This window comes from Mauremys mutica, chromosome 1 (genome assembly GCF_020497125.1).
Source record: "Mauremys mutica isolate MM-2020 ecotype Southern chromosome 1, ASM2049712v1, whole genome shotgun sequence".
Taxonomy (NCBI): domain Eukaryota; kingdom Metazoa; phylum Chordata; order Testudines; family Geoemydidae; genus Mauremys; species Mauremys mutica.
The window spans coordinates 138178292-138204319 of record NC_059072.1 but is presented as its reverse complement, the minus strand read 5'-3'; the positions used below and the strand labels follow the sequence as shown (position 1 = coordinate 138204319).

The 26028-nt window shown below is 49.7% G+C and overlaps 1 protein-coding gene across 2 annotated transcripts in view; it reads right to left on the bottom strand.

Moving 5' to 3' along the window:
* LOC123355543 (alpha-2-macroglobulin-like) overlaps positions 1-26028 on the bottom strand; it is a 216388-nt gene that overhangs the window by 179039 nt on the left and 11321 nt on the right. For both annotated transcript variants that reach the window (XM_044998143.1, XM_044998149.1), the window contains exons 5-27: positions 25506-25526; positions 23368-23536; positions 21275-21359; positions 19843-19966; positions 18320-18434; positions 18030-18139; positions 17405-17566; positions 16796-17023; positions 16360-16423; positions 15597-15739; positions 15005-15154; positions 14365-14535; positions 13415-13526; positions 11718-11859; positions 10833-11061; positions 8804-8930; positions 8064-8185; positions 5561-5612; positions 4872-4955; positions 4222-4398; positions 2171-2255; positions 774-930; positions 356-430 (exon numbers count right to left, since the gene is read on the bottom strand). In XM_044998143.1, coding sequence (XP_044854078.1) covers positions 356-430; positions 774-930; positions 2171-2255; positions 4222-4398; positions 4872-4955; positions 5561-5612; positions 8064-8185; positions 8804-8930; positions 10833-11061; positions 11718-11859; positions 13415-13526; positions 14365-14535; positions 15005-15154; positions 15597-15739; positions 16360-16423; positions 16796-17023; positions 17405-17566; positions 18030-18139; positions 18320-18434; positions 19843-19966; positions 21275-21359; positions 23368-23536; positions 25506-25526 — 2904 coding nt within the window. The remainder of the gene's footprint in view (positions 1-355; positions 431-773; positions 931-2170; positions 2256-4221; positions 4399-4871; positions 4956-5560; positions 5613-8063; positions 8186-8803; positions 8931-10832; positions 11062-11717; positions 11860-13414; positions 13527-14364; positions 14536-15004; positions 15155-15596; positions 15740-16359; positions 16424-16795; positions 17024-17404; positions 17567-18029; positions 18140-18319; positions 18435-19842; positions 19967-21274; positions 21360-23367; positions 23537-25505; positions 25527-26028) is intronic.

Sequence of the window (26028 nt, the reverse complement as noted above, 5' to 3'; positions counted from 1 at the left end):
GAGAACAGAAATCAGCCCTTGATGGGGATCCATTTGGCTAGTGCCAACTGCCAAGGGGTTAAGTGTTAAATATCTGTAAAACTCTAAGCTGTAGGCGTGTAAGAGAGGATCAAGCAAACACCACCTGAAAAGTTTTTAAATAAAGATCATATAAAAGGATAAGAGATGAGACAGAACCAGCATCCTGGACTGGAAGGGAAGCTGCAGGGAAATTCCAGTTCCAGATTTGGACCTCCATTTAAAGTCTTTTCTGACTCGATTTCCCCCTTTTTTAAAGGCTTCTCTCTCGGGATGGGAGGCTGTGACTTGGGGGTCCCCAGCTCTGTCTGTGGCTTGAGGGGTTACCGGTACGTACAGTGATGGGCAGAGGAATCTCCAGCAGCGCGATGGTGATGTAGGCAGAGAGTGTGACCTCATCGTCCACCCCACCCTGCAGGGAATCACAGAGAGAGACATTAACCCTGAAACCCCACCCACTGGCTCCTCCTCCCAGGGGAGTTCTACATCCCTGTTCTTCCCACACTGTGGTAGCTTCCATGTACCTGCCCCTCTTCTTTCCGCTACCCACGGTCGCTCCATGTACAGTATGGTTCTCCCCTGCTCTTGCCTCCCTTGGTAGATCCCATCTGCCCCATTTCCAAGCCCCCTGCCCCAGACCCATGTGCTGCAGTGGCTGAGCTGTTCCCATGTGCAGTTGCAGGCTTCTCGATGTCACTGGAGTCCTGTATGAGTCCCATGAGGCCCATGGGAAGCTGTCTGGGCGGATACGTCACCTTTATGGCATTGTTCAGGAGCGTCCCCGAGCTGCGGAAGCAGCCGTTGTCCTTCTGCTTGCCAGCGAGCCAGGCCAGGGCGTCCTGGATGTGCTTCTCCTCGATGAAGATGTGAGAGCGGGCCTGCGCAAAGGACTTGAGGACAAAGGCCGTCAGCCTGTGACAGAGAGCGGGCAGCAGTGAGAGCTCCCACCCATGCCCTGTGCTCACTGGAGGGGACGGGGTCCTGGGGCATCGCCAGCCTGAATGGAAGCAGCAGGGGCCAGAGAGCTGGTGACCATGGGCCAGGGAACCATTATCTCACTCAGCCACCTACTGACATGCAACAGAGCCTGGGGGAAAGACCCAGCAGTCGTCTGACAGGGCACAGCAAAACTGCCCATTTTAGGACAGGAAGTGAGCCAGCTTCCTGCATTGGTTTCAAACAGCCAGGGCACAGTTTAGGGGTAGAAGGTGGTTGTCCAGAGCCCTTGGGAGAACAGCCCTCACAATCTTCAGTGACCAGGAATGGCCAGGATACTGGCGCTGCATTTTCTTCTTATAAAAACAGCAGCACAGCACCCCCTAGCATCAGACTGGGGTCAGCACTCAGAGAGACAATACGCCTTACTGAGCCACCCACCCTGCTCCCTGCAGCACAGCACCCCCTAGCACCACACTGGGGCAATAGAGTCAGTAGTGGCAGAGGGAAAAGCAACCCCTACAGAGCTGCCCACTGCTACTCCCTGCAGAACCTGTTTGTTCACCCTTAGTGCAAGGCATGCACTAAGCATTGAGGGGCTGTGATGGCTCCACCCTCTTACCAGCTTCCTCATTATCCTGAGGGCACTGGTGGCTAAACTTTTCTGGTTGAGGATCGAATACATAATTTCAGAAGGGACAAGTATCCACAATCAGGTCTTTGGGATGGATTCTCTGCCCTGTTCTGACCCCTGCACCCTGCTCAGGTAACACAAAAGGAGCTGTAACTACCAGCAAGTCACCCAGCAGGGGAATCTTTGGCTGACCCCTTTACACCACCCTCCACATAGCCCCTGGTACAGAGAGTGAGTGGCTGGAGTGTGCTGTGTTCTGGACACACCTAGCTGATGTATGGTCCTCAGGGGACTGTGGCCAGCTGGAGAAAGTTAGAACAGCCCCCAGGCTGCTCTAACCTGAGCTGAGCAGGGAATCAGGGGGCTGTAAATGGTTATTAAGCCAAAATTGCAGGCCTCTAGCATACGAACTAAAGGAGATCTCCCTTCCCTACCACCTGTCATAGTTGCCTTATCCCACATCATCAGCTCTAGAGCTCTTCCCCTCTCCTCCGCCCCTTCATGATCAGCACCTATTAACAATGGGCAAGCTCCAGGTTATAACAAGAGAAGGGAAAGAATTCAGCAGCACTGAAATCTTACCAGGTGTTCCCTGGTTGCCCATAACGTGGCCCAAATGTGCTGTAGGAGCCATCCTGGTGTTTGTACTTCAGCTGTGTCTGGTAACCTGAAAGGGAGAATGAAGTTGTGTTTTACTGCAATAAAGTCCAGCTGTAGATGTCAGCCAGAAAAAGACAATCTTCAGCCCTGTCTACACACAAACATCCTGCTTTAATTGTACCTGTAGCGTTAAAATGCTCCGAATCCCCCAGAGTGGATGTAGTTAGGATAGTATAAAAGTGCTAATACCAGTACAGCTTGTTCCCAGATGGGAAGGGGGTAGAACTGCATCCACACTAGGGGTTGTACTGATTCAATTATTTTGGTAAACTATCACCTCCTAACTGAAATAGTTACACTGGTACAAAGCTGGGTTTAGATCAAGCCTTAGATGCAGAAGCAGGTCCGATGTAGAGTACGCAAGCTAGGCAAGCCTCCCATTCCTAAAAACAGCCTCAGTGTCTCAGCAGAGCGGCCTTGGTCTTCTGTTAGGCGTTAAAAGAAGGTACAAGCAACAGGGTTATGATGTGCATCTACTAGCCACCCATACCAGGTTCAAGGATCCCTTTGCAGCACCTAAAATAAATAAATGGGAAGGCTGTCTCTGAAAGATTGCTAACCCTCATTAAAAACAGGGTGGAGCAGAAATGGAGAATGAGGAATAATCAAAGGTGTGACCCAAACTGGGGCTTTTCTGAAAAATGATGACGTGGAAAGGGCCTCTTGTAACTCAGCGGCTCTGCCCCAGGTGTGTTCAGAGTCATGGCTACTGGCTTTACTGGCAAAGGTCATGGCCACATTAGGAATAAAGGAGCATTACCAACATTGCTAGCTAACACGTGTTTCAATCCTAACACAGACAAGGCACTTGTAGTTTCACACATGTTAGCTGGTTGAGTTAACCTTAGCAAGGAGCCTAGAGTTTACCTTAATCAGCAAACATGTATTAAAACTACAAGTCCTTCCTTAGAAGTTTTTGAGGCCTGGCTTGACAATGCCCTGTCTGGGCTGATTTAGTTGGGGATTGGTCCTGCCATAGGCCCTGACTCCATGGGTGCTCCGGGGCTGGAGCACTCACAGGGAAAAATTGGTGGGTGCTCCTCACCGAGGAGGAGGAATGCAGTGTGCTTGGGGAACAGGCAGGGCAGGGGCGGGGATTTGGGGAGGAGTCCAATAGGGGCAGGGAGGGGGCTGAGTCGGGGCCGGGCCGGGGGCAGGGTGGGGGGGCACCTGTGGGTCCTGCTTTGAGCAGGGGGTGGGACTAGATGACCTCCTGAGGTCCCTTCCAACCCTGATAGTCTATGATTCTAAGTTGGCTAATTGTGTTACAAATAAAATCTCCTCTAGTGACAACAAGGCTTAAACCCAGCTTTTGCTCCATTTACTACTGCCAGGCCTGCAGAACCAACCCAGCTCTTCTTCTCCGCCTTGCATGTCATCAGCAGAAATGCACCCAGTGCGGTGCTGCACCTAGGCTATGTCCACATGGACCCATCTTCTCCCATTGAGCACTTCCAGAGAGTAGAGTTCTCTATGTTCCTAGATGTCACCCTAGATCTAAGCATGCTACCATGCTATGGCACCCCCTGTTGGGAAGCGATCTATTGTAACCAACCATTAATGGAGTAACTACTCAGAGTAACTCCTGGCAAAGGGAACCCCTGACCTCTGGTGCGGGGTTGGGGGGAGGGGGTGTCAGAGGCCCTGGTTCAAAGGTAAATGATGAGGGTCAGTTGTGATGGTGCTGCCAATACGCTGGTGGCTAGGAAAGGCCAATATAGGCCATCTGGGGAGCCGAATCTGGTTGGCTGGGGCAAGAGTGAATTACCACTGGGCTCACACACTGGAGAGCAATGGGATGAAAGGGCTGAAAGGTACAAGTGTGTTCCCCTCCCCCCCAAGAGACAGGTGGTCCCCTCAGTCCGTCCATCCTTCCCAGTGGGAGCATTATCTGAGCAAGGCAGACCCAAAAACCTCCCAGCACAACCTTGGAAGGGAGCAAGTGGAGAAACAAAAGCCCCGTCCCTCCTCACCACTGACTAAGTATCCGATGGCTTTGGATTTGGTCTCCTCGCTCAGCTGCCTTGTCTTATTCAGATAATCCAGGACGTAGATGTTGGGGGCAAACAGGACCATGTTCTGCTCCCCGCAGCCGAAGGGCATCTGGAGAAGCTGCTGCAGGTTCTGCATGGCTGTGCCCAGGATATCGCCTGGGGATGGAGACACAGGGAGTCAGTGTCGCACAGAGCCGGCCCGCGGAGTCAGAGTGCACCGCAGAGCAAGGATGCTAGTGTGAGACATCCATAACAGGCTTGTGAGATCACAGGCAATAGGAGGGAAAGAGAGAGACACACACAACACAGAGAAAGGAGGAGACAGCGAAATACGCTCTGAGAGAGAAGGGACACATGAAAGGCAAAGTGAAGGGCGTGTTGCTGGAAGGGCAGATGGGAGCACTAGGGTGGACGAATAGCCAGAGACGTGGGCCCAGAGGCAGAGGTGTTGGGAAGGAGAGAAAAAAAGAGGTGAAGTGCTAGCTAGTGACTACAGCCGTAGGCAGCTGGGGGATAAATGGAGGGGCTGTGATGGGTGCACAACGGGGTGAGGAGTGGAACGGGTGGAAAGACCACTAACGTCAGGCACGGGGAAGGCACAGCCGGGCTCTTTGGACTGCCTCACTTACCCAGCACTGAGAAATAGGCTCTGGCCGATCCCTGCACCACGTTCTCTGGGAGCTTCAGGGACATTGGCTGCGGCGCTGTCTTTCCTGGGGAAAAGTGACATAGATGGGATTGTAGTAAAATCCCCCCTGTGTAACAGTGACCAGGCCCCAGCACAGGAGCTAGGACACTGCTCCTATGGCTGTCTTTCCCCTGGCATTGCACAGGGGCTCCCTGCCTTTAGCAGCTCCATTCCTCCATAGCTTTATAGTGAACCCCCCACCCATCCCCAACTCCCCTCTCAGGCTCGGATCCCCCTCGCCCCCCACCCCAGCCCTCCACATGGAGCGAGGTGCCACCACCTGGTGAGACAAGGGAACTGCAGTCTCCAGCTCTTTCTCTGGCACCTTCCCCTTTGTAATTTCACTCCATGGAATCAGAGAGTGAGAGAAGGGGAAAGCCCCATTCAATCCCATCTAGCCCATCCCCCCAGCACCGGGCCAGGATCGTTCCCTAAGACCTAGGCTTCCAGCCCTTCCCTTGGGGGCCATTCCAGACCTTCAGTGTTAGGAAACATTTCCTCGTTATCCAGCTGGAGGTGTCCCACCTTCTCATTTCCATATTACTGCTTCTAGTTAGCTCTTCCCCTCGGACACCCGGGGTTTCCAACCTTCCCTTTGCAGAGGCAGGTCAGGAGGGGTGGGGCTCTTACCAGCTGCACAGAGCAGGAAATTGTAGGTCGTTTCCTTCTCAAGCCCTTCAGGCTTCGGGTTGGGGAGGAAAAGGGAAGGGGAAGGAAAATGAGAAAGGTGAGAACCTGCAGAGACACTGAGCACTTGGTGGCAGAAACATCTGGCCAGGGGTGATGGGGAGAGATGGGGAGAAGGGAAAATGCTGGGGGAAAGAAAGAAAGAAAGAAAGAGCAGAGCATGAATCAGAGAAAGAGGGAGACTTGCAAATTCTCATGTAATAATAATTCTGATGAAGCCAGCAGATTATGGTTGGAAATTGGCTACTAACAAGTTATTGCCTCCTCACTCCCAAGGGGAGGATATTGCAGTGCTCTACCATGGGTGATTAGTTGCTGGTAACACACTGTAAAACCTGGACTTTCCTTGTTACGCAGAGAGAACTTCCAGCTTTACACCATGTGCTGGTGCTGATAATATGCTGTGATGCTAATGAAGTGATGTAGGGGCTCGATCCTGCCAGGTGTTTAACTTTAAGCCTGTTTGAGGTCAATGGGACAACGCATGTGCCTGAACTGAAGCAAGCTTTGCTGGGTCAGGCCCAAAGCGCTCAGTGCCCTGAAATGACATATTGTAATGACTGCAGGGCCACCTAGAAATTCACCATTACACACTGTGGCCAATTAGTCCTGTAGGGCTACAGTAGGGCTAGAACTCAGCTCCTCCTGTGCCAAAAGCCCAGACCCCCATGGCTTGACCTAAGGAAGAATCCCTGTTATTTATTGAAATGACCAGAACAATTCTGACTAAAACTCAGGAACTAAACGTTGTGAAAAAAGAGGGTTTAGTCAAATCAATTTTTGTTTTTGGAACACACCCCTCCCCCGCAAATTTTTATGCTGACAATAGTCGGTTTCCCCCCCTTTTTATAACTGTTTTCCAACTTTGCCAGGTGGAAACCAGTAGCCAAGCGTGAAAAGGGGCTTTCCCTCACTTTCTCACACTTTTAAAAAACCTTTCCCTCTCTTTCTTCAGTTGGACAAAGTAAAAAGTTTTAAAAAGTGTGTGTGTATGGAAGAGGGGAGGGGGGAGAATCTAAAAGTTGACCCCCCCAAAAAAAACATTTGAGGTTAATATGAACATTTTTTGTTTTGTTTCAAAATGTCTTTTCAAAATTAATCTCAGTGACAAATCTGCTGTTGAGTTTAATTTTGAACATTTCATAGGAAATCCAAATGCAGTGATCAAAGATGTTTTAAAGATTCTTTCTTCTGGTGGAAAATTCACTGGGGAAAAAATCCTGTTTTCCAATCAGCTCTAACTCTTTGCTAGCCTAGCACACACAGATGAGCATTTCTGATTCCATCAGGTAGAGGGCAGTGGTGCACTAGTCAGTACTTTAAAAGAACAGGGCAAGACCAGTACACCCCCTACATCGCATAAAGTTACCATTAGACTCCTATTATTTTAAACCCAATTTTCACCTCCTTCATAATTTTGAGAAAAATAATCTCTGTGTTTCCAGAACTGTCAGATCAGCCCAAGATGAAGTTGGACATTTCCACTTATGTGATGGAAGCAAAGTGAATATTCTTCAGCTGAAGAGGTTTAGAAATAATTTATTTTTAATTTTTTTGTGAAAAGTTTCACAGTTCTTTGGGCCCCTATATGTTGAAAAAGGAGTCAAGTTATAATTCAAATTTCACTTGGCACATAGGAGATCTTAAAAGCAAAAGCCAAAATACATTTACAGTAACATGACAGAATCATAGAAATGTAGGGCTAGAAGGGACCTTGAGAAGCCATCTAATCCATCCCGCTCAGAACATGGCAGAGCCAAGTACACCTAGACTATCCTGGACAGGTGTTTGTCCAAACTGTTCTTAAACCTGCAATCGTGGGGAATCTGCAGCCTTCCCAGGTAACCTGGGCCAGTGTTTACCTACCTTTACAGTTAGAAAGTTATTCTTGGTATCAGACCTAAATCTCTCTTACTGCAATCTAAGCCAATTACTTCTTGTTTTACCCTTGGTGGACGTGGAGAACAACTGATCACCATTCCCTTTATAGCACATATCTGAAGACTGTTATCTTGTTCTCCCCTCAGCCATCTCATCTCTAGACTAAACATGCACAATTCTTTCAACCTTTCCTCATACGTCAGGTATTCTAAACCTCTTATCATTTTTGTTGCTCTTCTTTGGACTCTCCTTTGGTTTCTGTCCCAAAAGACATGGCTGTGACAAACTTATCACCTTTGTTTATTATTTCAATCACATGGTGTAACAAGATACCAGTATTCTTCTGTAAGAAGTTATGCAGTATTACAGCTTATACTGGCTAATATAGTAACTTATCGCTGCTTCCCTTTACAGCATTAGAGAACGTGTTATTGCTGAGATCATATTAAGTCATTATGGCTTCCCTATAAAACCAAGAAGACCTGCAGCATTATATCAATTGTCACTACGCAGCAGTAAGTTATCATGGCTTCTCTATACCACAGGGACTAAACAGCCCACCTACCTCCACTAACAGTTGTTTGATCACCGTGTCCTTCCGCCCTTTGTCCGGGGTCTCCACTACCTCGTTCCCACAGGGCAGATCTGTCTTCAGGGCTTCAGCGCTCACTGAGAAATTCACATTACCTGAAACAAAGAAGGATAAGTGTTCTGCCAGGCACTGCAGCTACAGGAGTGCCAATGTCATTTGCATGGTGTTCTGCTTTGATTATATGGAAACCTCTCTAAAGAGGGCAAAACGCAAGTCACATATAGGTTAGCACTTTAGCACAGCTCTGCAGCAGCCTTAGTTCCAACCCCTCGGCTCCAATGGCTACATCGAATGGGGCTGGGCAAGATGGAGAGGAGGAGAGTGCAGGGGCAGGTCTTCAATTCTGCTGCCCAGACCCCTGCGTGGTGTCAGAGCCATCATCTTCCTTTTCCAGAAATTTCAGACCCAACCAGCCTGTCAGTCCAGGTATTTATATGGCCCCCATCACAGTAGCCAGATGGGGAAACTGAGGCACAGGGACACTGACTTGCCCAAGAGCTGGACACTGAGTCCAGGTCTCCTGAGTCCAGTCCAGTGCCTCTGCCACAAGGCCAGCCTTCCTCCTTTCACAGCAGATCAGTCCCTTCCAGAGAGGATGGAGCCATCCAGTATCTGATCCAGAAATTTTGGAGCCACTTGGTCCCTCACACAGAGGTTTTGGAGTCATCCATTGGTCCCTGATCCTGAGATTCTGGAGTGGCCAGGTCCCTTACCCAGAGATTTTGGGGTTACAGCCCAAGACACTGTTTTCCATCCGTTCACACAGAGACAATAAGATTCTTCTTCCTTCTCCACAGGGGTAGCCCAGAAGTCATCAGATGAAGCCAGTGAGATGTTGACCTGTCAATTGTACAGAGAGGTGCCATCAGGCAGGGAGAGAGAGCGGTTCAAAAGGTTCGGGGGTAAATGGAGATGAGACAATGCAGGGGGGGAGAGGGGGCAGGGATTTTGGGGGCCACAGGGATTTGGTGGGGCAGGGATTGAGGTGGGGAAACCTGAGAGGTACTGTGGTTTGGGGAGGTGCAGGAGACTGAGGAGGGGCCGAGAGTTGGGTGCATGGCTCTGAAGAAACACATGATTGCAGGGCCTGAGGGACTTGGGACCAGTTGTGGGAATAAAGACAAAGTGGTGACCCCAAATTTACCACCTTGGTGTGAGTCTGAGAGCCCTCTGGTGTCCTGTTAGGGGAGGAGGTGAAGTGCTGGCCGTGGGGAGTGGAGGGCTATCTGGGAGTAGCTGAGAGAGAACAGAATTGGGGACCATCAGTGAGTGTAGTGAAGGGAAGGAAAGGGATGGGGAAGCAGATGAGAGGGCCTTGGGTGCCCTTAACACTGTAAAGCTTGTTCCCGCTGCACTTTATCTAGAATGAAACCCATTTAAATAAAAGCTGAGAGAAAAGTCACCATAACTTTGCAGGGACCCCCTTCCTGAGTCCCCTCCAGTCCCTTGTGCTGGAGCAGGAATATACTGCAGGCTAGTGGGGCTAAAGAATCAGTGCTGTTTCCATAGATGCAACAGGCCAGCGAGTTTCCCAGTGGCTATAGTGCAACTGGGAGTGTTGTGCGGCATGAGGCCAAAGGCCAAGCACATGTGTCCATTCCAGGAAGCCTGGAGTCTCCACTAGAGCAGTGGTTCCCAAACTGGGGTTCGTGAACCCCTGGGGGTTCATGAAATGTTACAGGGGGTTCTCAGGAAAAAATTCCCTAATGGCGGACAGAGCTATCCCTAGAGACCTCGGGCAGCACGGGGCCAGCAGCCCGGAGCTCCTGTACTGCCAAGAGCTAAGCAGATCAAAGCAAACATCTCTATCACACTGAGGAGATTTAAACTTCAAGACTCCTTATAAGAAATGGAAAGGGAGGTGGATATTTTTTGCTGTTTTTAAAATTAAATGGGCAGCTAGTATTGTTCTTCATAACAATTTTAAAAACAAGTTTAAGCTTTGTTGTAATGTGCGTTTTGTTTGCCTGGACTGCTCAAGACCTGAATGTTTCTGTAAGAGGAACAATTTGAGTTGGCTTCTTAAATACCTTCATGCTGTGTCACATCTGATACTCCTTGATGAAACATAGGAGCCTTGTCTTATAATAGCCTTATTCAAAGTAACACAAGCTACGAAAGTGAGATATTGGAAGGGTGTTGCCATTTTCATAATGTCATAATACTGTAATGATTAATAATAAATAGTGTGTAATAAGCATGTCATAAAAACAAATTTTATATTTCCAAGATCACTGCTTTTATCATTTAAATTCAGGTAAAGGAGGAAATCCCTGGAAATATTCACTTTTAGGAGGGTGTTCGTGAGACTTGATATTTTTAGTGTAAAGGGTTCACAGGTTGTTAAAGTTTGGGAACCACTGCACTAGAGTAAGGGGTGATGCACAGTGTTTGGTCACCCCAGGTACCTTGCTTGCTATGGGGTCATGAGATAGGCACAGAGGTCGAAGGCCAGGTGCCTTCAGTCACACAGGAAGTTGGTCTCAGGTATATCTGCAGCTCGCAAACCTTTGTCAGCCAAACAGATTCTTTCTTTCCTAATGCCCACTCTGTACCCATATGGTAACACACATCTAGGAGCCAATCAGATTCCTCCTTTCCATCACCCATTTCTTTCCACTGTAATAAGACACTTTCCTAGGGGCCAATCAGCTGCCTCCCCTGGATGGGAAGCCATGTTGCAACTGGCCCATGTGGTCTCCTCCCTGGCCCCTGCTGAGCAAAGCTGTGAGTGTCTCTTACCCTGATGCAGTGTGTCAGGTAGTTGAAGACAGTGGCCTTTAGTGTGAAGGCCTCGCCGCGCACCATGGAGTAGGGCAGGGTGAGCTCCACGAAGAAGGGCTGGAAGGCTCTGAGGGACACGGTCGGGGACAGGCCAAAGCCAGTGTCACTTGAAGTGCAGAACGCGTTGGCTTTCCATTCTGTGATGGTGTCGGGGATGGTCACGGCCAAATCAGCACTTCCGACAGACCTAGTGACAAAACAAGAACAAGGAGATGGGGGGAGCTTTCCTAGCTTTGGGGGAAACAACTGTGTCCTTCACAGCATCCTGAATTAACACCCCCCCCCCGTTTTGTAACTGCAGGGTCCCTTAGGAGCACTGGGGGTGTGCATGCTGGTTGGCTATTTTAGGCTCACCACAGAGCATTCCTCCCATCCCATCCTACATCCAGCTCTGCAGAAGAATCATCCAAGTAAGAAGACTGGGGATGGGGTTCCATGGTGAACAATAGAAAATCCCTCAGATGCACAGCTATAGAAAAGTATGAAATGCATAGCTAATAGCAACTTCTGCACCAGAGCTGGGACCAAAAAGAAATTACATCTCCCTCTGACACACACACACACACACACTTAACAGGGGACTGTTCATTGTGATCCACACAATTAATTGTCTCCCAGTTACTGTGAGGAGGAGGAGTGGATGTGGTGTATTAGTAGAACTAGTTACTTCCTGCCTTTCCTCTACCTGCCTATCCATCCCTCATGCTTGTCTCTCTCTAGGCTATCTACAAAAGGTACTATCACAGAAGGATATAAGCACATCTCATGGGTATCTGAGCAACTTCTTCTGAGTGTCTGTGTAACCAAGGTTAACCACACTCACATCCCACAATCATCACTTACTTCACTGGAACTAAGTCCCAAATCCACGTCTCAGGGAAATACTTCCGGACGGTCTCCACTGGGCCATGATCAATGATGTGATACAAATTATCGATGAAGTAATCAAACTGGGGTGAATACATCATTCGAGCTGGAGGCACTTCTTTAGACATTAGGGGTGCAGGGTGTGGCAAAGGGAGAGAGGATATAATATGTTAGACATTATTCTAAACCATGGCACTTTGTTTCCAGTTAGTGATAGGCCTGATCCTAAACCCAAGATCTAATAACCCTTCCTCACAAACTTCAGCCATGTTCAGACCCAAACTTAGACCTGTCCCTGCTTGCAATCAGTCATTCTCTTCCGCATGCCACTCCCAGAGTCATCATCTTTTTAGAACCTTTTTCAAAGCCATTGAAAAAACATCTCTATTGCTCTATTGTGATCTCAAACTGTTTGCTTTCTAAAGACTTCTGCACTCCTTACAGGGGTGGGATGGATGGATGGACATATTTATTCCTCCACCTCCAATCCCAGAGTGCATGGGAAGCCCAGAAGTAATGACTGCGTTGAAGCAACCCCTAGAGCCCTGCCTATATCCACTTCAATATGGAATTAGCCTGTGGAACTCACTGCCCCAAGACATTATAGATGCAGTAGCTGAGTCAGGTTCACAGGGGAAAAAATTGTGTTTGTATATGACTAAGAGTAGCAGCAACACTAGTGACACCAGCCAAGATTCACATGATCAGGGATATCAGTCATCGTATGTCAGGATACAAGTTGATATGCCGTAGGCCAGGAAGAAATTTGCCCCACAGTACTGCACAGTGAGGGGTATTACCAAGGTTTTCCACCTTACTCTGAAGCAGCCACCATTGGTCACTGTCTGAAGAGGGATCCTGCACTAAAAAGACGACAGTGCTGATCCAATATGGTCAGGAGGCAGGAGACTGCCATATATAGATCAGTAGTCTGATGTTCTATAGTAGGAATGGGGACATTGGATTAGAAGGTCAGTAATTTGATCTGGTTACTCTTCATTTCCACTAGTGTAATTGAGAGCATAATTAACACTAATATTTAGCCATCCAATCTCAGAGCTCTTCACAAAACTAAGTATAATTAGTTCCCTTTTATAGATAGGAATATTAAGGCACAAAGAAGTGAAATGATTCATCCAAGTTCAAGTTGATGGGAGACCTGAGAATGGAGTACAGATTTCCTGATTCCCAATCCTAAACTCTCCCCCTGGGTTCACACTCCCTCCCCATTGAACCTGGCTCTCTTTCTGCTTAGCTTTTTCTCTAGCACTTGCTGGAAGGTGAAAACCTGGAAGTGGAAATTGTCCTGTCCCAGGCTGAGAGAGCTGCAACCAAAATCAGCAAGATTTAGCAGCCATTTTGTGCCAGTGCAGCAAATCCACATTAGGGGGTGCAAGGTGCCACTGCATCAGTGTAGTTACAACAGTGCATATTTCCTTAGCTGGTGGAAGGTTAGCAAGCAGGTGGAGCAAGCAGGTAGGTGAGCAAGCAGGTGGAAATGGACCAGATTCCTATTTCAGGACTGACGTTAGTGAATTTCAGCCAGCACAGCTGAGAACAGAGTCTGGTCCAATTGGTCTAGTTTCCATGCAGAGGAGAGGGTGAAAGGGAGGGGAGCAGGAAATGCACCTAACGGGGGTATAAGCGGGGTAAAACAAAGCAGTCTCTTTTACCACCAATACCAGCCGCCACAGGTACATATCGTCCAGATACACTGTACATTCTCTCCATGCAGAGTCTGGGTTTATGGACCTTGGTGCTGGTGAAGACTTTTAAACCCATCTCCTGTAAAAAGATAATCCAGACAGCCATGTGGTAAAGTAAACCATACGTCGGGAGATAAACGTGCCGTGTGGACTGGATCGGGATGTGACGGACTTATCACAGAGCAGGGATGGGTCATTGCAAGAGCAGATACTAAGGCCTGAGAAGTCAATGCCAGTGTGGCTGGCGGGAAGCCAAGGGCGAGGTCTATGTCAGTGAAAGGCACCGGACCAGCAGCTGGAGTGTGTCCTCAGAGCAGGTTCAGAGGCATGAGCAGTGCAAGTTTCTGCCATGCACTCAGCCCCTGCCGGCTTGCCCTGCCCTGGAGGGAGTTCAGGCTCTCTGGCCCAGTCCATCCCCTGCCTCTCTGCTGAGACACCTAACAGTCCTTGTCAGGTGTTTGGGTGATTTGGGAGCGAGTCCCACTGGGAACAAACTTGAGATCCCGCAGGACACCAAACCCTCACCGGCTGGGGCTGGGTAATTACCCTGGGTGCTGGCTCAGAGCAACACTCCGCACATGTGTGCATGTGTGTGCGTGTGCTATGTAGACAGGATAGAGAGCGTGTGGGACAGGATCTCTTTGACAAAATGGCTGCAGAGGCTGAGTTGCCCATTTCTGGGCTCTATTTCTTTGCCCCAGCTGTTAGGACGTCTCCTTGTCATGTTTAAATTAATGATGGGGAATGAGGCATTCAGTTCCCAAACCTACGGTGTTCCCATCTGGGGTTTTCTGGCCCTACTTTAGTTATTACTTTGAATGTGCTGGCTAACAAGCATCCAGCTCAGACAGCATCCAGTGAGGAAATCTTCTGAACTAACAGTGATTTCACACTCTAAAGGGAGACGTGGCGCTCACCTTGAGAACATTGTAGGCGTCCCCTTCACCGTCAGGAGAAATGGGTCCATAGATGAATCCATTAAAAATGATGATGTCGAGTTTCACACAAGGGTTATTGTCTTCTTCCTCCAAATGGTGCTCCCGGTAATTATAACCCCTGATCTCCTTCACGGGGAGCAAATCATACACCTGTGGGTATGACAGGTCTCGATGTCAGTAACCACAGGCCCAATATTAATAAACCAGCGTGTGCCACCCTAGTGATCACAACTTTAAACTAACACACCCATACGTGCAATCCCAGTGACCCTACAATAACAAACCCTACAGTAACAGGCTGACTCCAGGGCTCAGCACTGACTTTTCCATAATAATCGAGTATGTGCTGACCAGTGCTCACCAGTGGCCCTCCAGTAATAAATCAGTATGTGTGGTTGTGTCCTCGCAAGGGTCCCCAGAACTATAAACCACTGGGTGCAGCAATAGTTTTCATGAGGGCCCTACATAGATCAAGCAGTGGGCGCAGTCCCTGTGCTGATGAGGGACCCTACAATAACAGACAGATTGCTCTGCCCTAGCTCACACGAGTGATTCTCAGCACTTTCCAGACAAGACCAGCTCTTGTGTCTGTTGATCACCGGGCCAGGCTGGCACTTACAGAGCTGGGAGAGAGCTCAGCTTCAGGCTTCATGAGGAGGACGCTCTTGTCCACAGCACGGACGGCACACAGGGAGCCTGGGGAGGCTCCAACCTGGAGGTGAGTCTTGGAGGCGGGGAGGCCATCGGCCGGTGAGAAATTCAAGTCGACCTGCAACCCCAGGAAAGGAGTTAGAGGAGCTACTTCTCCAGATACCTTCACACACTGCCCTGCAGCCCAGCCCAGTCCTGGAACCGCCTCATTCAGCTCTGCCAATGCCCCTCAGTCCTGCCCTGCAGCCCCCTGCCATCCCAGTGCTGGGCTCCCCACACAGCTCTGCCAATGCCCCTCAGTCCTGGCCACTGCAATTCAAACATGACCAGCAGTGCCCCCATACGCCAGTTCTGCTTCCACTCTCCATAATTTTGCCTATGCAAATTACTCCTGATGCGCATTCATCTTTCATATTCAATTGCTGATCCATGGTCAGTGCCCGACGGGCTCATGGAGCCACTAAACATTTCCTGAGTCTTCCTTGAAATTTGCCGTTCCAGGTTCCACAGATGGGCCATTGTCTATGGGTGAATGCGAGTTATAGAAACAGGATGCTCACCTTATTGGCAAAGCAGTTTTCAATCTTGAAATCTTTGGAATTGGCGATAACTTCCCCGCTGGGTAAAGTGGTGTATACGAGTACCCGGGCCAAGGGGGCGATATCAGGATCCACGTGGAGCCTCAGCTCAAATACCTGGATAACTGGCAAACACAGAGAGGGGGCAACTAAGCTTTAGAGTATCAGCTCCAGGGCCACACATTTCCCTAGGCTCCCTTATTATAGCTGCAATATCAGCCACCCTGAAAAATTCGCTATCCAAGGGTAAGAGTGTTATATCAAAGGGAGAGAGAGACCACGACTAGTGAGAAAAGAAGGAAAGAGAGAAAGCAAAGAGGAGAGAAGGGTGCTGTTCTCGGCACCTCCTTCAGACACAGCACTCAGCCTCCCAGGACAGACAGAGAAAGGGGTGGGGAGAGCTCACAATCAGAAAGGGCTGAAATTTTTCAGATTTTTGTTGTTGTTGAAAAACGCAGACTCACATCAACCAAAATATTTCACAGATTTGTGTGAAATTCACCAAATGGTTTTTGTCAGAAAAAAAATCAGCAACAAAGCAGAAGGTTTTGTTTTGACATTTCCTAAATGAAAGGTTCTGTTTTTCCATTCAAAACAACTCCTCATTTACAATTTCCCTTCAATTCTATTTAAAAAAGATTAAAGCAGCTCAAAAGTGAAATGGTTCAGTCGCCCCCAAACAATTGTTTTTTGAGGTTTCTGGTTCAGCCAGCGAACAGGGAAATCAGTTATTCACATAACTCACGTTCTCCATCCCCCACGGGATGCACCTCGGTGCCTGCCCTCACGATGCCTCCCTTGGCCATCACCTGCCAGGAAGAAGAAACCCTCCTGTTACAGGGGTCCTGGTGGGAGGTGGGGGATGCTTATGGGGGAATACTGGGGGTGGGGGGTGTCTATACCGATGCCTTCCTGTGGGGAAGTAACAGAAAATCCCACAGAGCCAAACAGAGTCCCAGACCCAGACTGGAGTTTACTGGGACCTCGACCAAGTCAGAAATTCTCTCTCCCTGCAGAAACCATCCACTGGCTGGCCAGTTCTGCATTTCCTTCACTGGCTTTTGTCAAGGTCAAGTGAACCTGGCCTAGGGGCAGTTTGGTGGCCTGGGACATATATGGGTGTCTGGCCTCCAGTGCTGTGTCATGTGTACAGAGGTAGAGGTCACTAGGTCTGGGCTTACCACATAGTAAAAGATGATTTCCTTCTGCTCCCCCAAGGCCTCTGGCTTCAGGATGTAGTGCACCCGGACCATCTCATTGGAGCTGCAGCTTAAAGTGTGAGACACAGGCTCGATTTTGAGAAAGCTCTTACTCAGGGAGTAAAAGCGTGTTGCTGTGTGAAAGGCATTACCATACTCAGGGGTGACCCAGTATGCGTCGTAACAGTTCAGTTCAGATTTATAGTTTGCCTGAGAAAGAAGAATGTTTTTACATCAGATCAAAAAGTGAGTAACAAGTCTACTAGCATTTCAGAAGGAAAAAGTGGGTAATTCTAAAAACATTTTCTTGGCAGATTTTTCAGTGCACAGTGCATTGATCTCTATTTTCCATGCTTGTGTGGAGAGAGAGAGAGAACCAGAGGGAGAATGACAGAGTGTGTGCAAGACACAGAGAGCAAGGGGCAGACAGAGAGAGAACAAGACAGAGAGGAGGAGACTGAAATTCCCAGCCAGCAAACTCTTTGTTTTATCTCCCGATGGGCGGAGAGATCGATAAACCCACGGACATCTCTCCTGAAGCTCAGCCTGTGACATCTCAGATCCCCTAGCTCCCTGGATTCAGCCACTCACATTGATTTGAATGGAGGTGTCTGTGAAGTTGACAGTGTCTATGGAAAACCAGACTCGGCCCTCTTCATTCGTTGTGTAGTTGGCTTCATATTTGTTTCCCCCTATGGAAATCCGGATTGTTTCATTGGCGATTGGAGCATCGGTCCCATCCACCAGCTTCACCTAAAGGAACAAATCCAATCTCCGTTGCTTATACGAGGCAGGGAAAGCAATCCCCACAGTCCTAATGGCCCTTTGCCCATGTTATTCCCCTGAGGCAGTTCCAGAGGGTGTTTCTTACAGAGCCGACCAAGGGCCAGGTTTGTATGAACGTGCTGGGTGAGTCTGAACCACCTGAGGAGGTGGCACGTTCTCACAGTGTGTGTGATTGGGAACATGGGAAGGATTGTGCCGGCTCACACCAATGGACCTTCTCCTCTGTATCCTGTCTCTGACAGCACCAGGGGGTCAGAGGAAGGTGCTGCAATTCCCACCAATGGCAAGGATACCGCAGCATGTGTAGAGGCAGAGGGAGATGGCTCCTGTGATCCTCCCACGTTTTCCCTTTTCCATTTGCAAGTTCTCATTCTCCACAGCCAAGCACACTCATGTCAGGCAATTTCCCAGGCTCTCAGAGGTTCCCTACCTGCCCAGAGAAAGGGATCCCTGGTATGTAATGAGAGTCCACATGCTTGAAGCTGATTTTGCTCATGATGGCTGTGATCTCACTGAAGCCTGTCCCAGTTAACTCTACCCCTGCAAGAAAACACAGCAAAGAGGGGCTTGAACTAATGCACTGACCTGAAGCACCTCCACATGCTCCAATCCTGCCCCCCACATTGTCCATCTCTGCCAGTGCCCTTCAGTGCTGGTCTGCAACACCCCCTGCTATTGCAGTGCAGCCCCACAGCTCCACCAGGGCAGCATGATGCATACCTGTACCCTCTTCCGTGAGCTTGCCTTGCACCTCAATTTTCATCTCATAACCCTTTCGCTTGAGCTGGAATATTTTAGTCTTCACCACATTGGAGACGCAGCCTCGAACATCCGCCTGAGCCAGAGACCAAAGAGGAAATTACCATGGAAACCCCTGTACAATTCAGGTCCGTGTGCAACAGGAACAGATGCCTCAGCACCTGAGACATTTGCCTGCTGCTTGATTTGCCTTAATCCCATCCTCTTACTCGCTTGATCCAACCTGACTCCCTCTCTTCCCTTCTTCCTCAACAAACCAATCCAGGCATCTCTGGTCCCCAGTGACGTATCCAACATGCTGCTCTCTGTGATGGATTTCATCACCTGTTCTCCAGGTTACACACCTGATTCCCTAACCGTTCAGATCAGATTCCCCTAGATCTGCAACTTCCCATCAGTGTAATAAATCCAATTGCGTCTTTTATCCATCCTTGGAATCCTCTCTCTTTCTCCAGGCACATTCTCCCTCTTCCTCCTTCTCTCTTTCCTTCTCTCTCTTTCTTCTCCTCCAACTATCTCTGTCTAACCTACTTCTATTTTCTCTCTTACTTTCTTCTCCTTCATATTCTCCCTCTCTCTCTTTATTGCTCTACCCCATTCTCTCTCCTCCTTGCCCTGTCTCTCTTTCTTCTTCCTCCTGAGTTCTCTCTTCCAGATCCTACAGTTCCCTCTTGCTTTCTCCTCTGCTCTGCTAAGCTCCCCTCCCCATCTCAATCCCGTTCACTGATGCAAAAACCTCTTAAGGTCTTCTCTTTCCGAGCTAGGGAAGAAATGCACATTTGGGGGTGAATCCTGATCTGACTGATGTAAAAGGGAGTTTTGCCATTGATTTCAATGAGGCCAGGATTTCACCCGAGGGGTTTTTCTTCATAATTTATATCCCCCAGCCCTGGCCTCACCTCCTTCTAACCAATACCTCCCTCCTGTGAGACAGAGCCCAACCCAAAACACAGAATCTCCGCTGAGGTCTAACAATCCCCTTTGACAGACACAGATCACCCTTGAAGGGTATGCTTGTGTTCATTTTGGATAAAATGTGGTTTGCAGGGTGCTTATGCATAGGGAAGCAGGCTGTGGCTCACCAGCCTAGGAACATTCTAGAGAAGGCCGGGGGGGGGGGGCGGTTGGGGGGAGCTCAGCATGTGGACTGGAGAACTATGAGCATGTGATAAACAACCCCATATATGGAAAGGTTAAATCTGATTGGTTAGAGGTTTGTGTTATGTAACTTGTTATGTAAGTGCCATGTGCTATAAAATAACAAGGGGAGGGGTTCCTAGCTGGAGGGACTCTGCCTGATTTTTGGTACCAGGGGCTCTCCCTTTGTGCACATTGAATAAAGCCTTGTTGAATCACATCTAATTGAATCGCATCAAATCAAAGTCCCTTGATTCTGCCCAGCATCTTACTCATTGGGAACCACAAAATCCCAACACCCTCCTCAAGACGTCACCTCCTGCCTATGGGATGGGCCTTGGACTCACCTGTCTGGTGAATTCCTCACACACAGCCTCGGCCTCTCTTCCATAGCAGTGTGACCTGGACTGGGAGAATCTCCGGCACACACGGACATTGAACAGGCCAGGGACAGGGGTCCCATAGGTGTATCTGTAACCAGAGAGGGGTTAAAGAGACACATGGTGCTTAGACGGGGAGACAGAATCAGACAGAAGAGGCCTTTTGGGGCCCTTTATACCATTGCCTCTGAGGACTCTGTTTCTGGTTTCCTAATGTCTATTCTCTGGAGCTTGGTCTAGTCCTGTTTCTCAGTGACTCAAGTGACAGGGCTCCAAACATTTCCCGAGGGAGATTATTCCATGACCCAGCAGGCCTGCCCCCATTAGGAAATGTTGCCTGATATTCCGGCTCTTCTGCTCCTTAATCAGTTGAGTTTCCCTTCTCCCAGCTCCCTCCCATTTGGCCAAACCTTTCTGGTACGGACGAGCCCAGACCTGTAGACAATATTCCAGGTGCAGTCTCCTCAGAGCTGTGGGGCCCGGAGCTGAACATTATCTTCCAGGTGGGGTCGCACTAACCAGGGGCAGCTCCAGGCACCAGCACGCCAAGCGCGTGCCTGGGGTGGCAAGCCGGGGCGGGGGGCGCGGTTTGCCGGTCGCACAAGGGCGGCAGGCAGGTTGCCTTCAGTGGCATGCCTGCGGAGGGTCCGCTGGTCCCGTGGCTTCGGCGGACCTGCCGCAGGCGGAACGCCGAATCCGCGGGACCGGGGTCCTCCCGCAGGCAACCCCCCAAAGACAGCCTGCCTGCCATGCTTGAGGTGGCAAAATATCTAGAGCCGCCCCGGCACTAACGCTGTATAGAGAGGGATTATCATCTTCCGTCACTGCTACACGACACCTCTGGAGCACTGTTTTCAGCTCCGGGCACCTCTTACCCAAAGGCCATTGACAAATTGGAGGGAGTTCAGAGAAGAGCAAGAAATATGAGCAGGGAGCTGGAGGGATGGATTTATGCGGAGGGAAGGAAGAGTTAAATCTGGAGAGTCTGGTTATGGGATGTCTAAGAAGGGGCATAATTTCTGCCTACAAGTGTCTGAAGGAGGCATCACAAAGAGGGGCCGGGATTATTTAAGGAGGCACTTGGGGGTCTGATTAGGAAGGATGGAATGATGTTAAGAAAGGGGAAATTTGGGTTGAATAACGGAGAAAAACATTCTGAGAGGGAGCTGTACGGGGCTGAGGCATCATTTCCTGGGACAGGGTGAGGAGCCCCATTTCTTGGGATGTTTAAAGCTTGGGCTGGGTGCAGACTAGAAAGTAGGAACAATCCTGCCTAGGGCCCCTGGGGATGGAGAGAAAGTGACCCCAGGGGCCTTCTCTATCTCTGGTTTCTGGAGTAGCAGCGGGAAGGCAACAGTGGACGAGCACAAAGAACAGTGACTCAAACCCCGCGACTCACAGACCACAGACGGCCACTTTCAGCTCCTCGTCCTGGATGGTGATTTTCTTGGGCAGCTTCACCGACACCTCGTACTTGGGCAGCACTGAGTGGGAGAGACGGGCCAGAGTTGAGCAGAGTGGTGGGAACACATACATCACTGTCGCTTCCCCACTGAGTGACAGACACAGCCTCTCCCCCCTCCCACCTCCAACGCATGGTGCCAGATCCTCAGCTTGCTATAAATCACCACAGCTCCATGGCCGTCAGTGCAGCTGTGCCAGCTTACACCAGCTGAGGATCTGGCCAGGGATTGTAGAACTGAAGAGAAAGACACCGTAACCCCTGCTCCTCTCCCCTTTGCTCCCCTTGCCCAACCCCGACCTCCGGGCTGTCGTTGCTTTATAGGCTCTATTCCAACCTATGCTACGCAAGTGATACCTAGTGAGGGCCCGACTCCCCAGTGCACCATCGTCACTCACCAGATGTAAAGGGCCACATTCACTGTGTGCTCTGGCTCCTGTGCTGCTCCAGGGAAGCAAAGCAGCCATAAGCCTGGTTACTTTGCATCCCTGGAGTGGTACAAAGCAGACAGACTGCACCAGTGAATCTGGCGCCGAAAGTTCAGCCATTTTAAACTTATCCCTGCATGAAAAGAGTCGGATAAAAGCTGTTTCATAATACGATAAAAGCAAATATTGTTTCCTGCTGGCTGAGCTCACAGACTGCATTCGCCTCCTGGCTGGGCACTAGAATGTCAAGTTTCACCCCCAAAGTGAATTTTCTCAGAAGTTCTGAACTAACTGAATGAGGGGGTTATAATGGGAGAGAGACACTGGCGGGGTGGGAAGGGTGGGGGGCGAGAGTGGAGAGCAAACTCAATAAGAGCTGCTGTAGCTATAAGGCTCAGGCAAAAGCCAGCATGGCTGGGAGTGGCACACACAGAGGCATCCCAAGCAAGGAGGCGACAGTCTATCCATAGCCAGGTCACACTGGAGCACTGGAACCAGTGAGATCGGCCCAGCTGCAGCACAGGCTGGTCACTGTGCCCCACTGCCATGCTAACAGGTGTTTGGAGCTCTGCGGGTTTGCCCTACAAGAGCACTGCTTTAAAGCCCTTCAGTTGCGACACCCTGTGGTACCCATCCCGCAGTTCCCAGCACAGACCCCAGAAGCAGTGGATTCTGGGAAGTTTCAGAGTGCCCTGTCGGACAGCAGCAAGAGGACTAGTGGAGCCACTGTTACTAACCCGTTCAGAATGAGCTGGTTCTTAGGCTTGCTGAGAGCAAGCTCTTGGAATGCTTGTAAGTGGCTGGAGCACTTCTGTGGGACAGTTCACAAGTGGTCGGGATGGAGGCTGGAGTGGTACGTTTCCCTAGACTAGACAGAGCTGTAATTTCTCTCCCCTTGGGTGATTAGTGGCAACCACTATAATTAAAGTTCTTTGAGAATCTACCACCCCTGCTGGCCTCATTTTCCTTTCCTCATGAACTTTCTGAATGTTTGTCCTTTGGGGCTGATGTTTTCCAGGCTTGGTCTCCAGCCAAAGTGTCTTTATTTATTTATTTTGAACGTTTGAAGATGTTCTGGGTGCCAGGGGCCGCAAGGACAAAGGTGTGAAGACCAGAGTGGGAGAAGGGGAGAAAGGAGAAGTGAGTTAAGCCAGTTTCTTTGGCAGAGCACAGGGGGAGCAAACTGTGCCACTGAAATGCAGCATTCACGTAGTTTGTTCTGCATCCGTACCATATACTGCACACAACTGGTAGGAAAGACCCTACACAAAAATAAAGCTGCATTGTACTGAGGCTGGAATCACAGCCCAAATCCAGTAGGCCCAAGGATAGGCCTTTGTATTCACTCCCAGGCTTACAGTGAACAGTGACCCTGACAGTTCAAGTGCTTAGGAGAAAGCTACACACCACTGGATGGGGGCTTGGATCCTGATCCCTTAAAGCATCCAGGCGTTTTCCTGGCCCATTCCTCAGATCACTTTTCACTCAGCTACACCCCAGACAATCCTGAACTGGATTTTTGTGCCTGGAATGGATGAATCCCAGACTGTTGCTCCTGCTTCCAACACCCCCAGCCCCAGCACGAGTGGGACCCTTCCTTACCATATTCCTCCACAGTAAAGGGGTGTTCGAGATTGGTCCCCGACTCCTTCTGCACCACCACGTTGTAGGTGCCTTGGATGGGCTCGGAGGTGAGGGGGAAGGAGAGCTGGGTGAGGCCCACATTTAACTCCACCTCTCGCCACTGGTACACGCGGTTCTTCTGCGGGTCCTAGAGGTGAGGAGAGCACAAGGTCACAAGACAGGATGACTCTTAACCTTTCATTTACAAGCAGGGTGTCTACACGGCATGAGGCTGGAGTGCAGGGCAGTTGCAGTCCAATGTTCAGCAGAGATACAGGATATATGTGATCATCTCCCTCTCCTATAGATGAGGTTAGGGCATCTGGCAGCCAGCTCTGTACTTTCCCAGTAGTCTGTAAGGATTAACCAGTCAAGTCCTGTCCAATCAGCATGTGATTAAACAGCCAGATACCAGCACTGAATCTATTCCATTGTCTGCCCACCTGATCAACATCCCACATCCACATGGAGTGGGCAAGGAGGATGAGAGAGAGACAGGCTAAAATACCAATGCACAGATGGCAGGATACGATGAGTTTCTATGCCTGGGAGCTTGAATGTTATATCTGCAGTTTGAGAACTGGCAACTGCTCTGGCTGAGGATTGAAATACTCAAGTTACCTCTGGGGCTGAGAAAGCCCTCCCCATGCAGGTATGTGGAAGGCAATGGGCTATGGAAATACTCATCTGGTCTTAAATATGTTGTTTGAGTTGCTACTCCTCTTCAGGCAGCCAGTGTATCTTTGACCAGTCTAGCTTATCCCTGTATGGGAAGGGGAATGAGCTGTGCCAGTATAAGGCACCTCTGTGCTGGTATAAACGGGCCCATGCTAGTGGCTGCACCTGTATAACTACTTTGATCTAAAATCCCACCACTGACTGACACAGTTAAACTGGAATGAAATCTGTGTGCAGACCAGGGCTCACTTTCACAAAAGACCCTTTTCAGGCTCCTTTAAACAACCTAAAGAAGCAGAAAAGGCCACAGGCCCATTTCCCCCCTTTCCAGGTCATGTTCCAATGTTGCGCTGCAGCTGGGAACTGAAATCTCTAGGGTGATCCAATGCTGAGATGCCAGAGACGCAGCCCCGAGGGTGAGTGGCGTGCATGCAGGACTCTATTTCCTGTTCACACAGGCTTACCCTTACTTCCTTGGGGTATGGCTACACTTGCTAGTTGCAGCGCTGGTGGAGGCTTTCCAGCGCTGCAATTAGTAAGTGGCCACACCTGCAGGGCACTTCCAGCACTGCAACTCCCTGGCTGCAGCGCTGGCCGTACACCTCACTCAGCATGGGGAATAAGGATTGCAGCGCTGGTGCTGCAGCGCTGGTCATCAAGTGTGGCCACACACCAGCGCTGTTATTGGCCTCCAGGGTATAAGGGTGTATCCCAGAATGCTTTTAACTAAATTACTCCCTTTGTTTTGTTATGCAGCCTCTCTTTGTTTTGTTGTGACCCTCCGGAGCTCCGTTGCTACCGGAGCTGCTTATCAGCTCCTGTTTGCTGTGATCAATCTGTGAACAATCAAATGAGATCCTCCTCCCTGCGTGATTCACAGGGGTTGAGTGTTTGCTTTGCTTGAGAGAAACGTGGGGAGGGGGCAGAGGGGGGAAAGAGAGTATGTTGGATGCAGGCTGTTTGCAGTTAACAGTAAGGGGGTGGGAAAATTTTCTGATTTTGCACAGTGTCAGTTCCAAAAATTCACTCTCTCTTCCCCCCCCCCCCCCGGTCCCTGTCACACTGCCCCACACCCCCCTCTTTTGAAAAGCACGTTGTTGCCACTTGAATGCTGGGATAGTGCCCATAATTCATCACTCCCAACAGCGCTGCAAATGCTGCAAATGTGGCCACACTGCAGCGCTGGTAGCTGTGAGTGTGGTCACACACCAGCGCTGGCCCTGCACAGCTGGACGACCAGCGCTGCAACTACCAGCGCTGCAGATTTGTAAGTGTAGCCATACCCTTGCTCTCAGCCCCCTAGTGACTACACTACCCATTCACAATGAACACCACACTACACCCTCCCTCTGCTGTGGAGCACAAGAGTCTGCCCATCCCCAAAGCAGCCTTAGCTTTCAGCTAGCGGTTGTGAGAGTAAAAATCAATGGGCCACTTACCTTGATGTAGACCAATGGAAACTGTGGGAAAAACGGGGAGAAGCAGAGTTAGAAATACAGGTCAGACGTGCACTGAGCTCATTTACCCTGTTCAGGGGACTTCTGCATCTCTACTCTGCATTTCCCTCTGCCCCTTGCTCTCTGTTACTCAATGAGAAACTCCAGCTGAGCCTTCTAATGTTTTAGAGCCTGAACTGGTCAGTTTAACACAGCTGTGAAATTAAACACTTCGTTTCGCATTTAGAGGATTCAAGGTAAAAATTTCAAAACCACCCAAGTGACTTAGGAGCTGTCAAGGCTGATTCCCCACTCTGGCACTTTGAGTGCAGAAGGTGGGGGCCCGCAAGGATTCTAAAAATTAATACTGGCCACTCCAGGCTTCTATTAAACTACTATGGTTATAACTTCTCTCTGACTTTGGATGGGTAGATGCTGCCACTGCCCAAGTGCAAAAAACCCCTTTGAACCCAGGAAGGCGCACTTGGGAATTCCTCCCTGTGAAGTACCCTCAAGCCCTTTCACC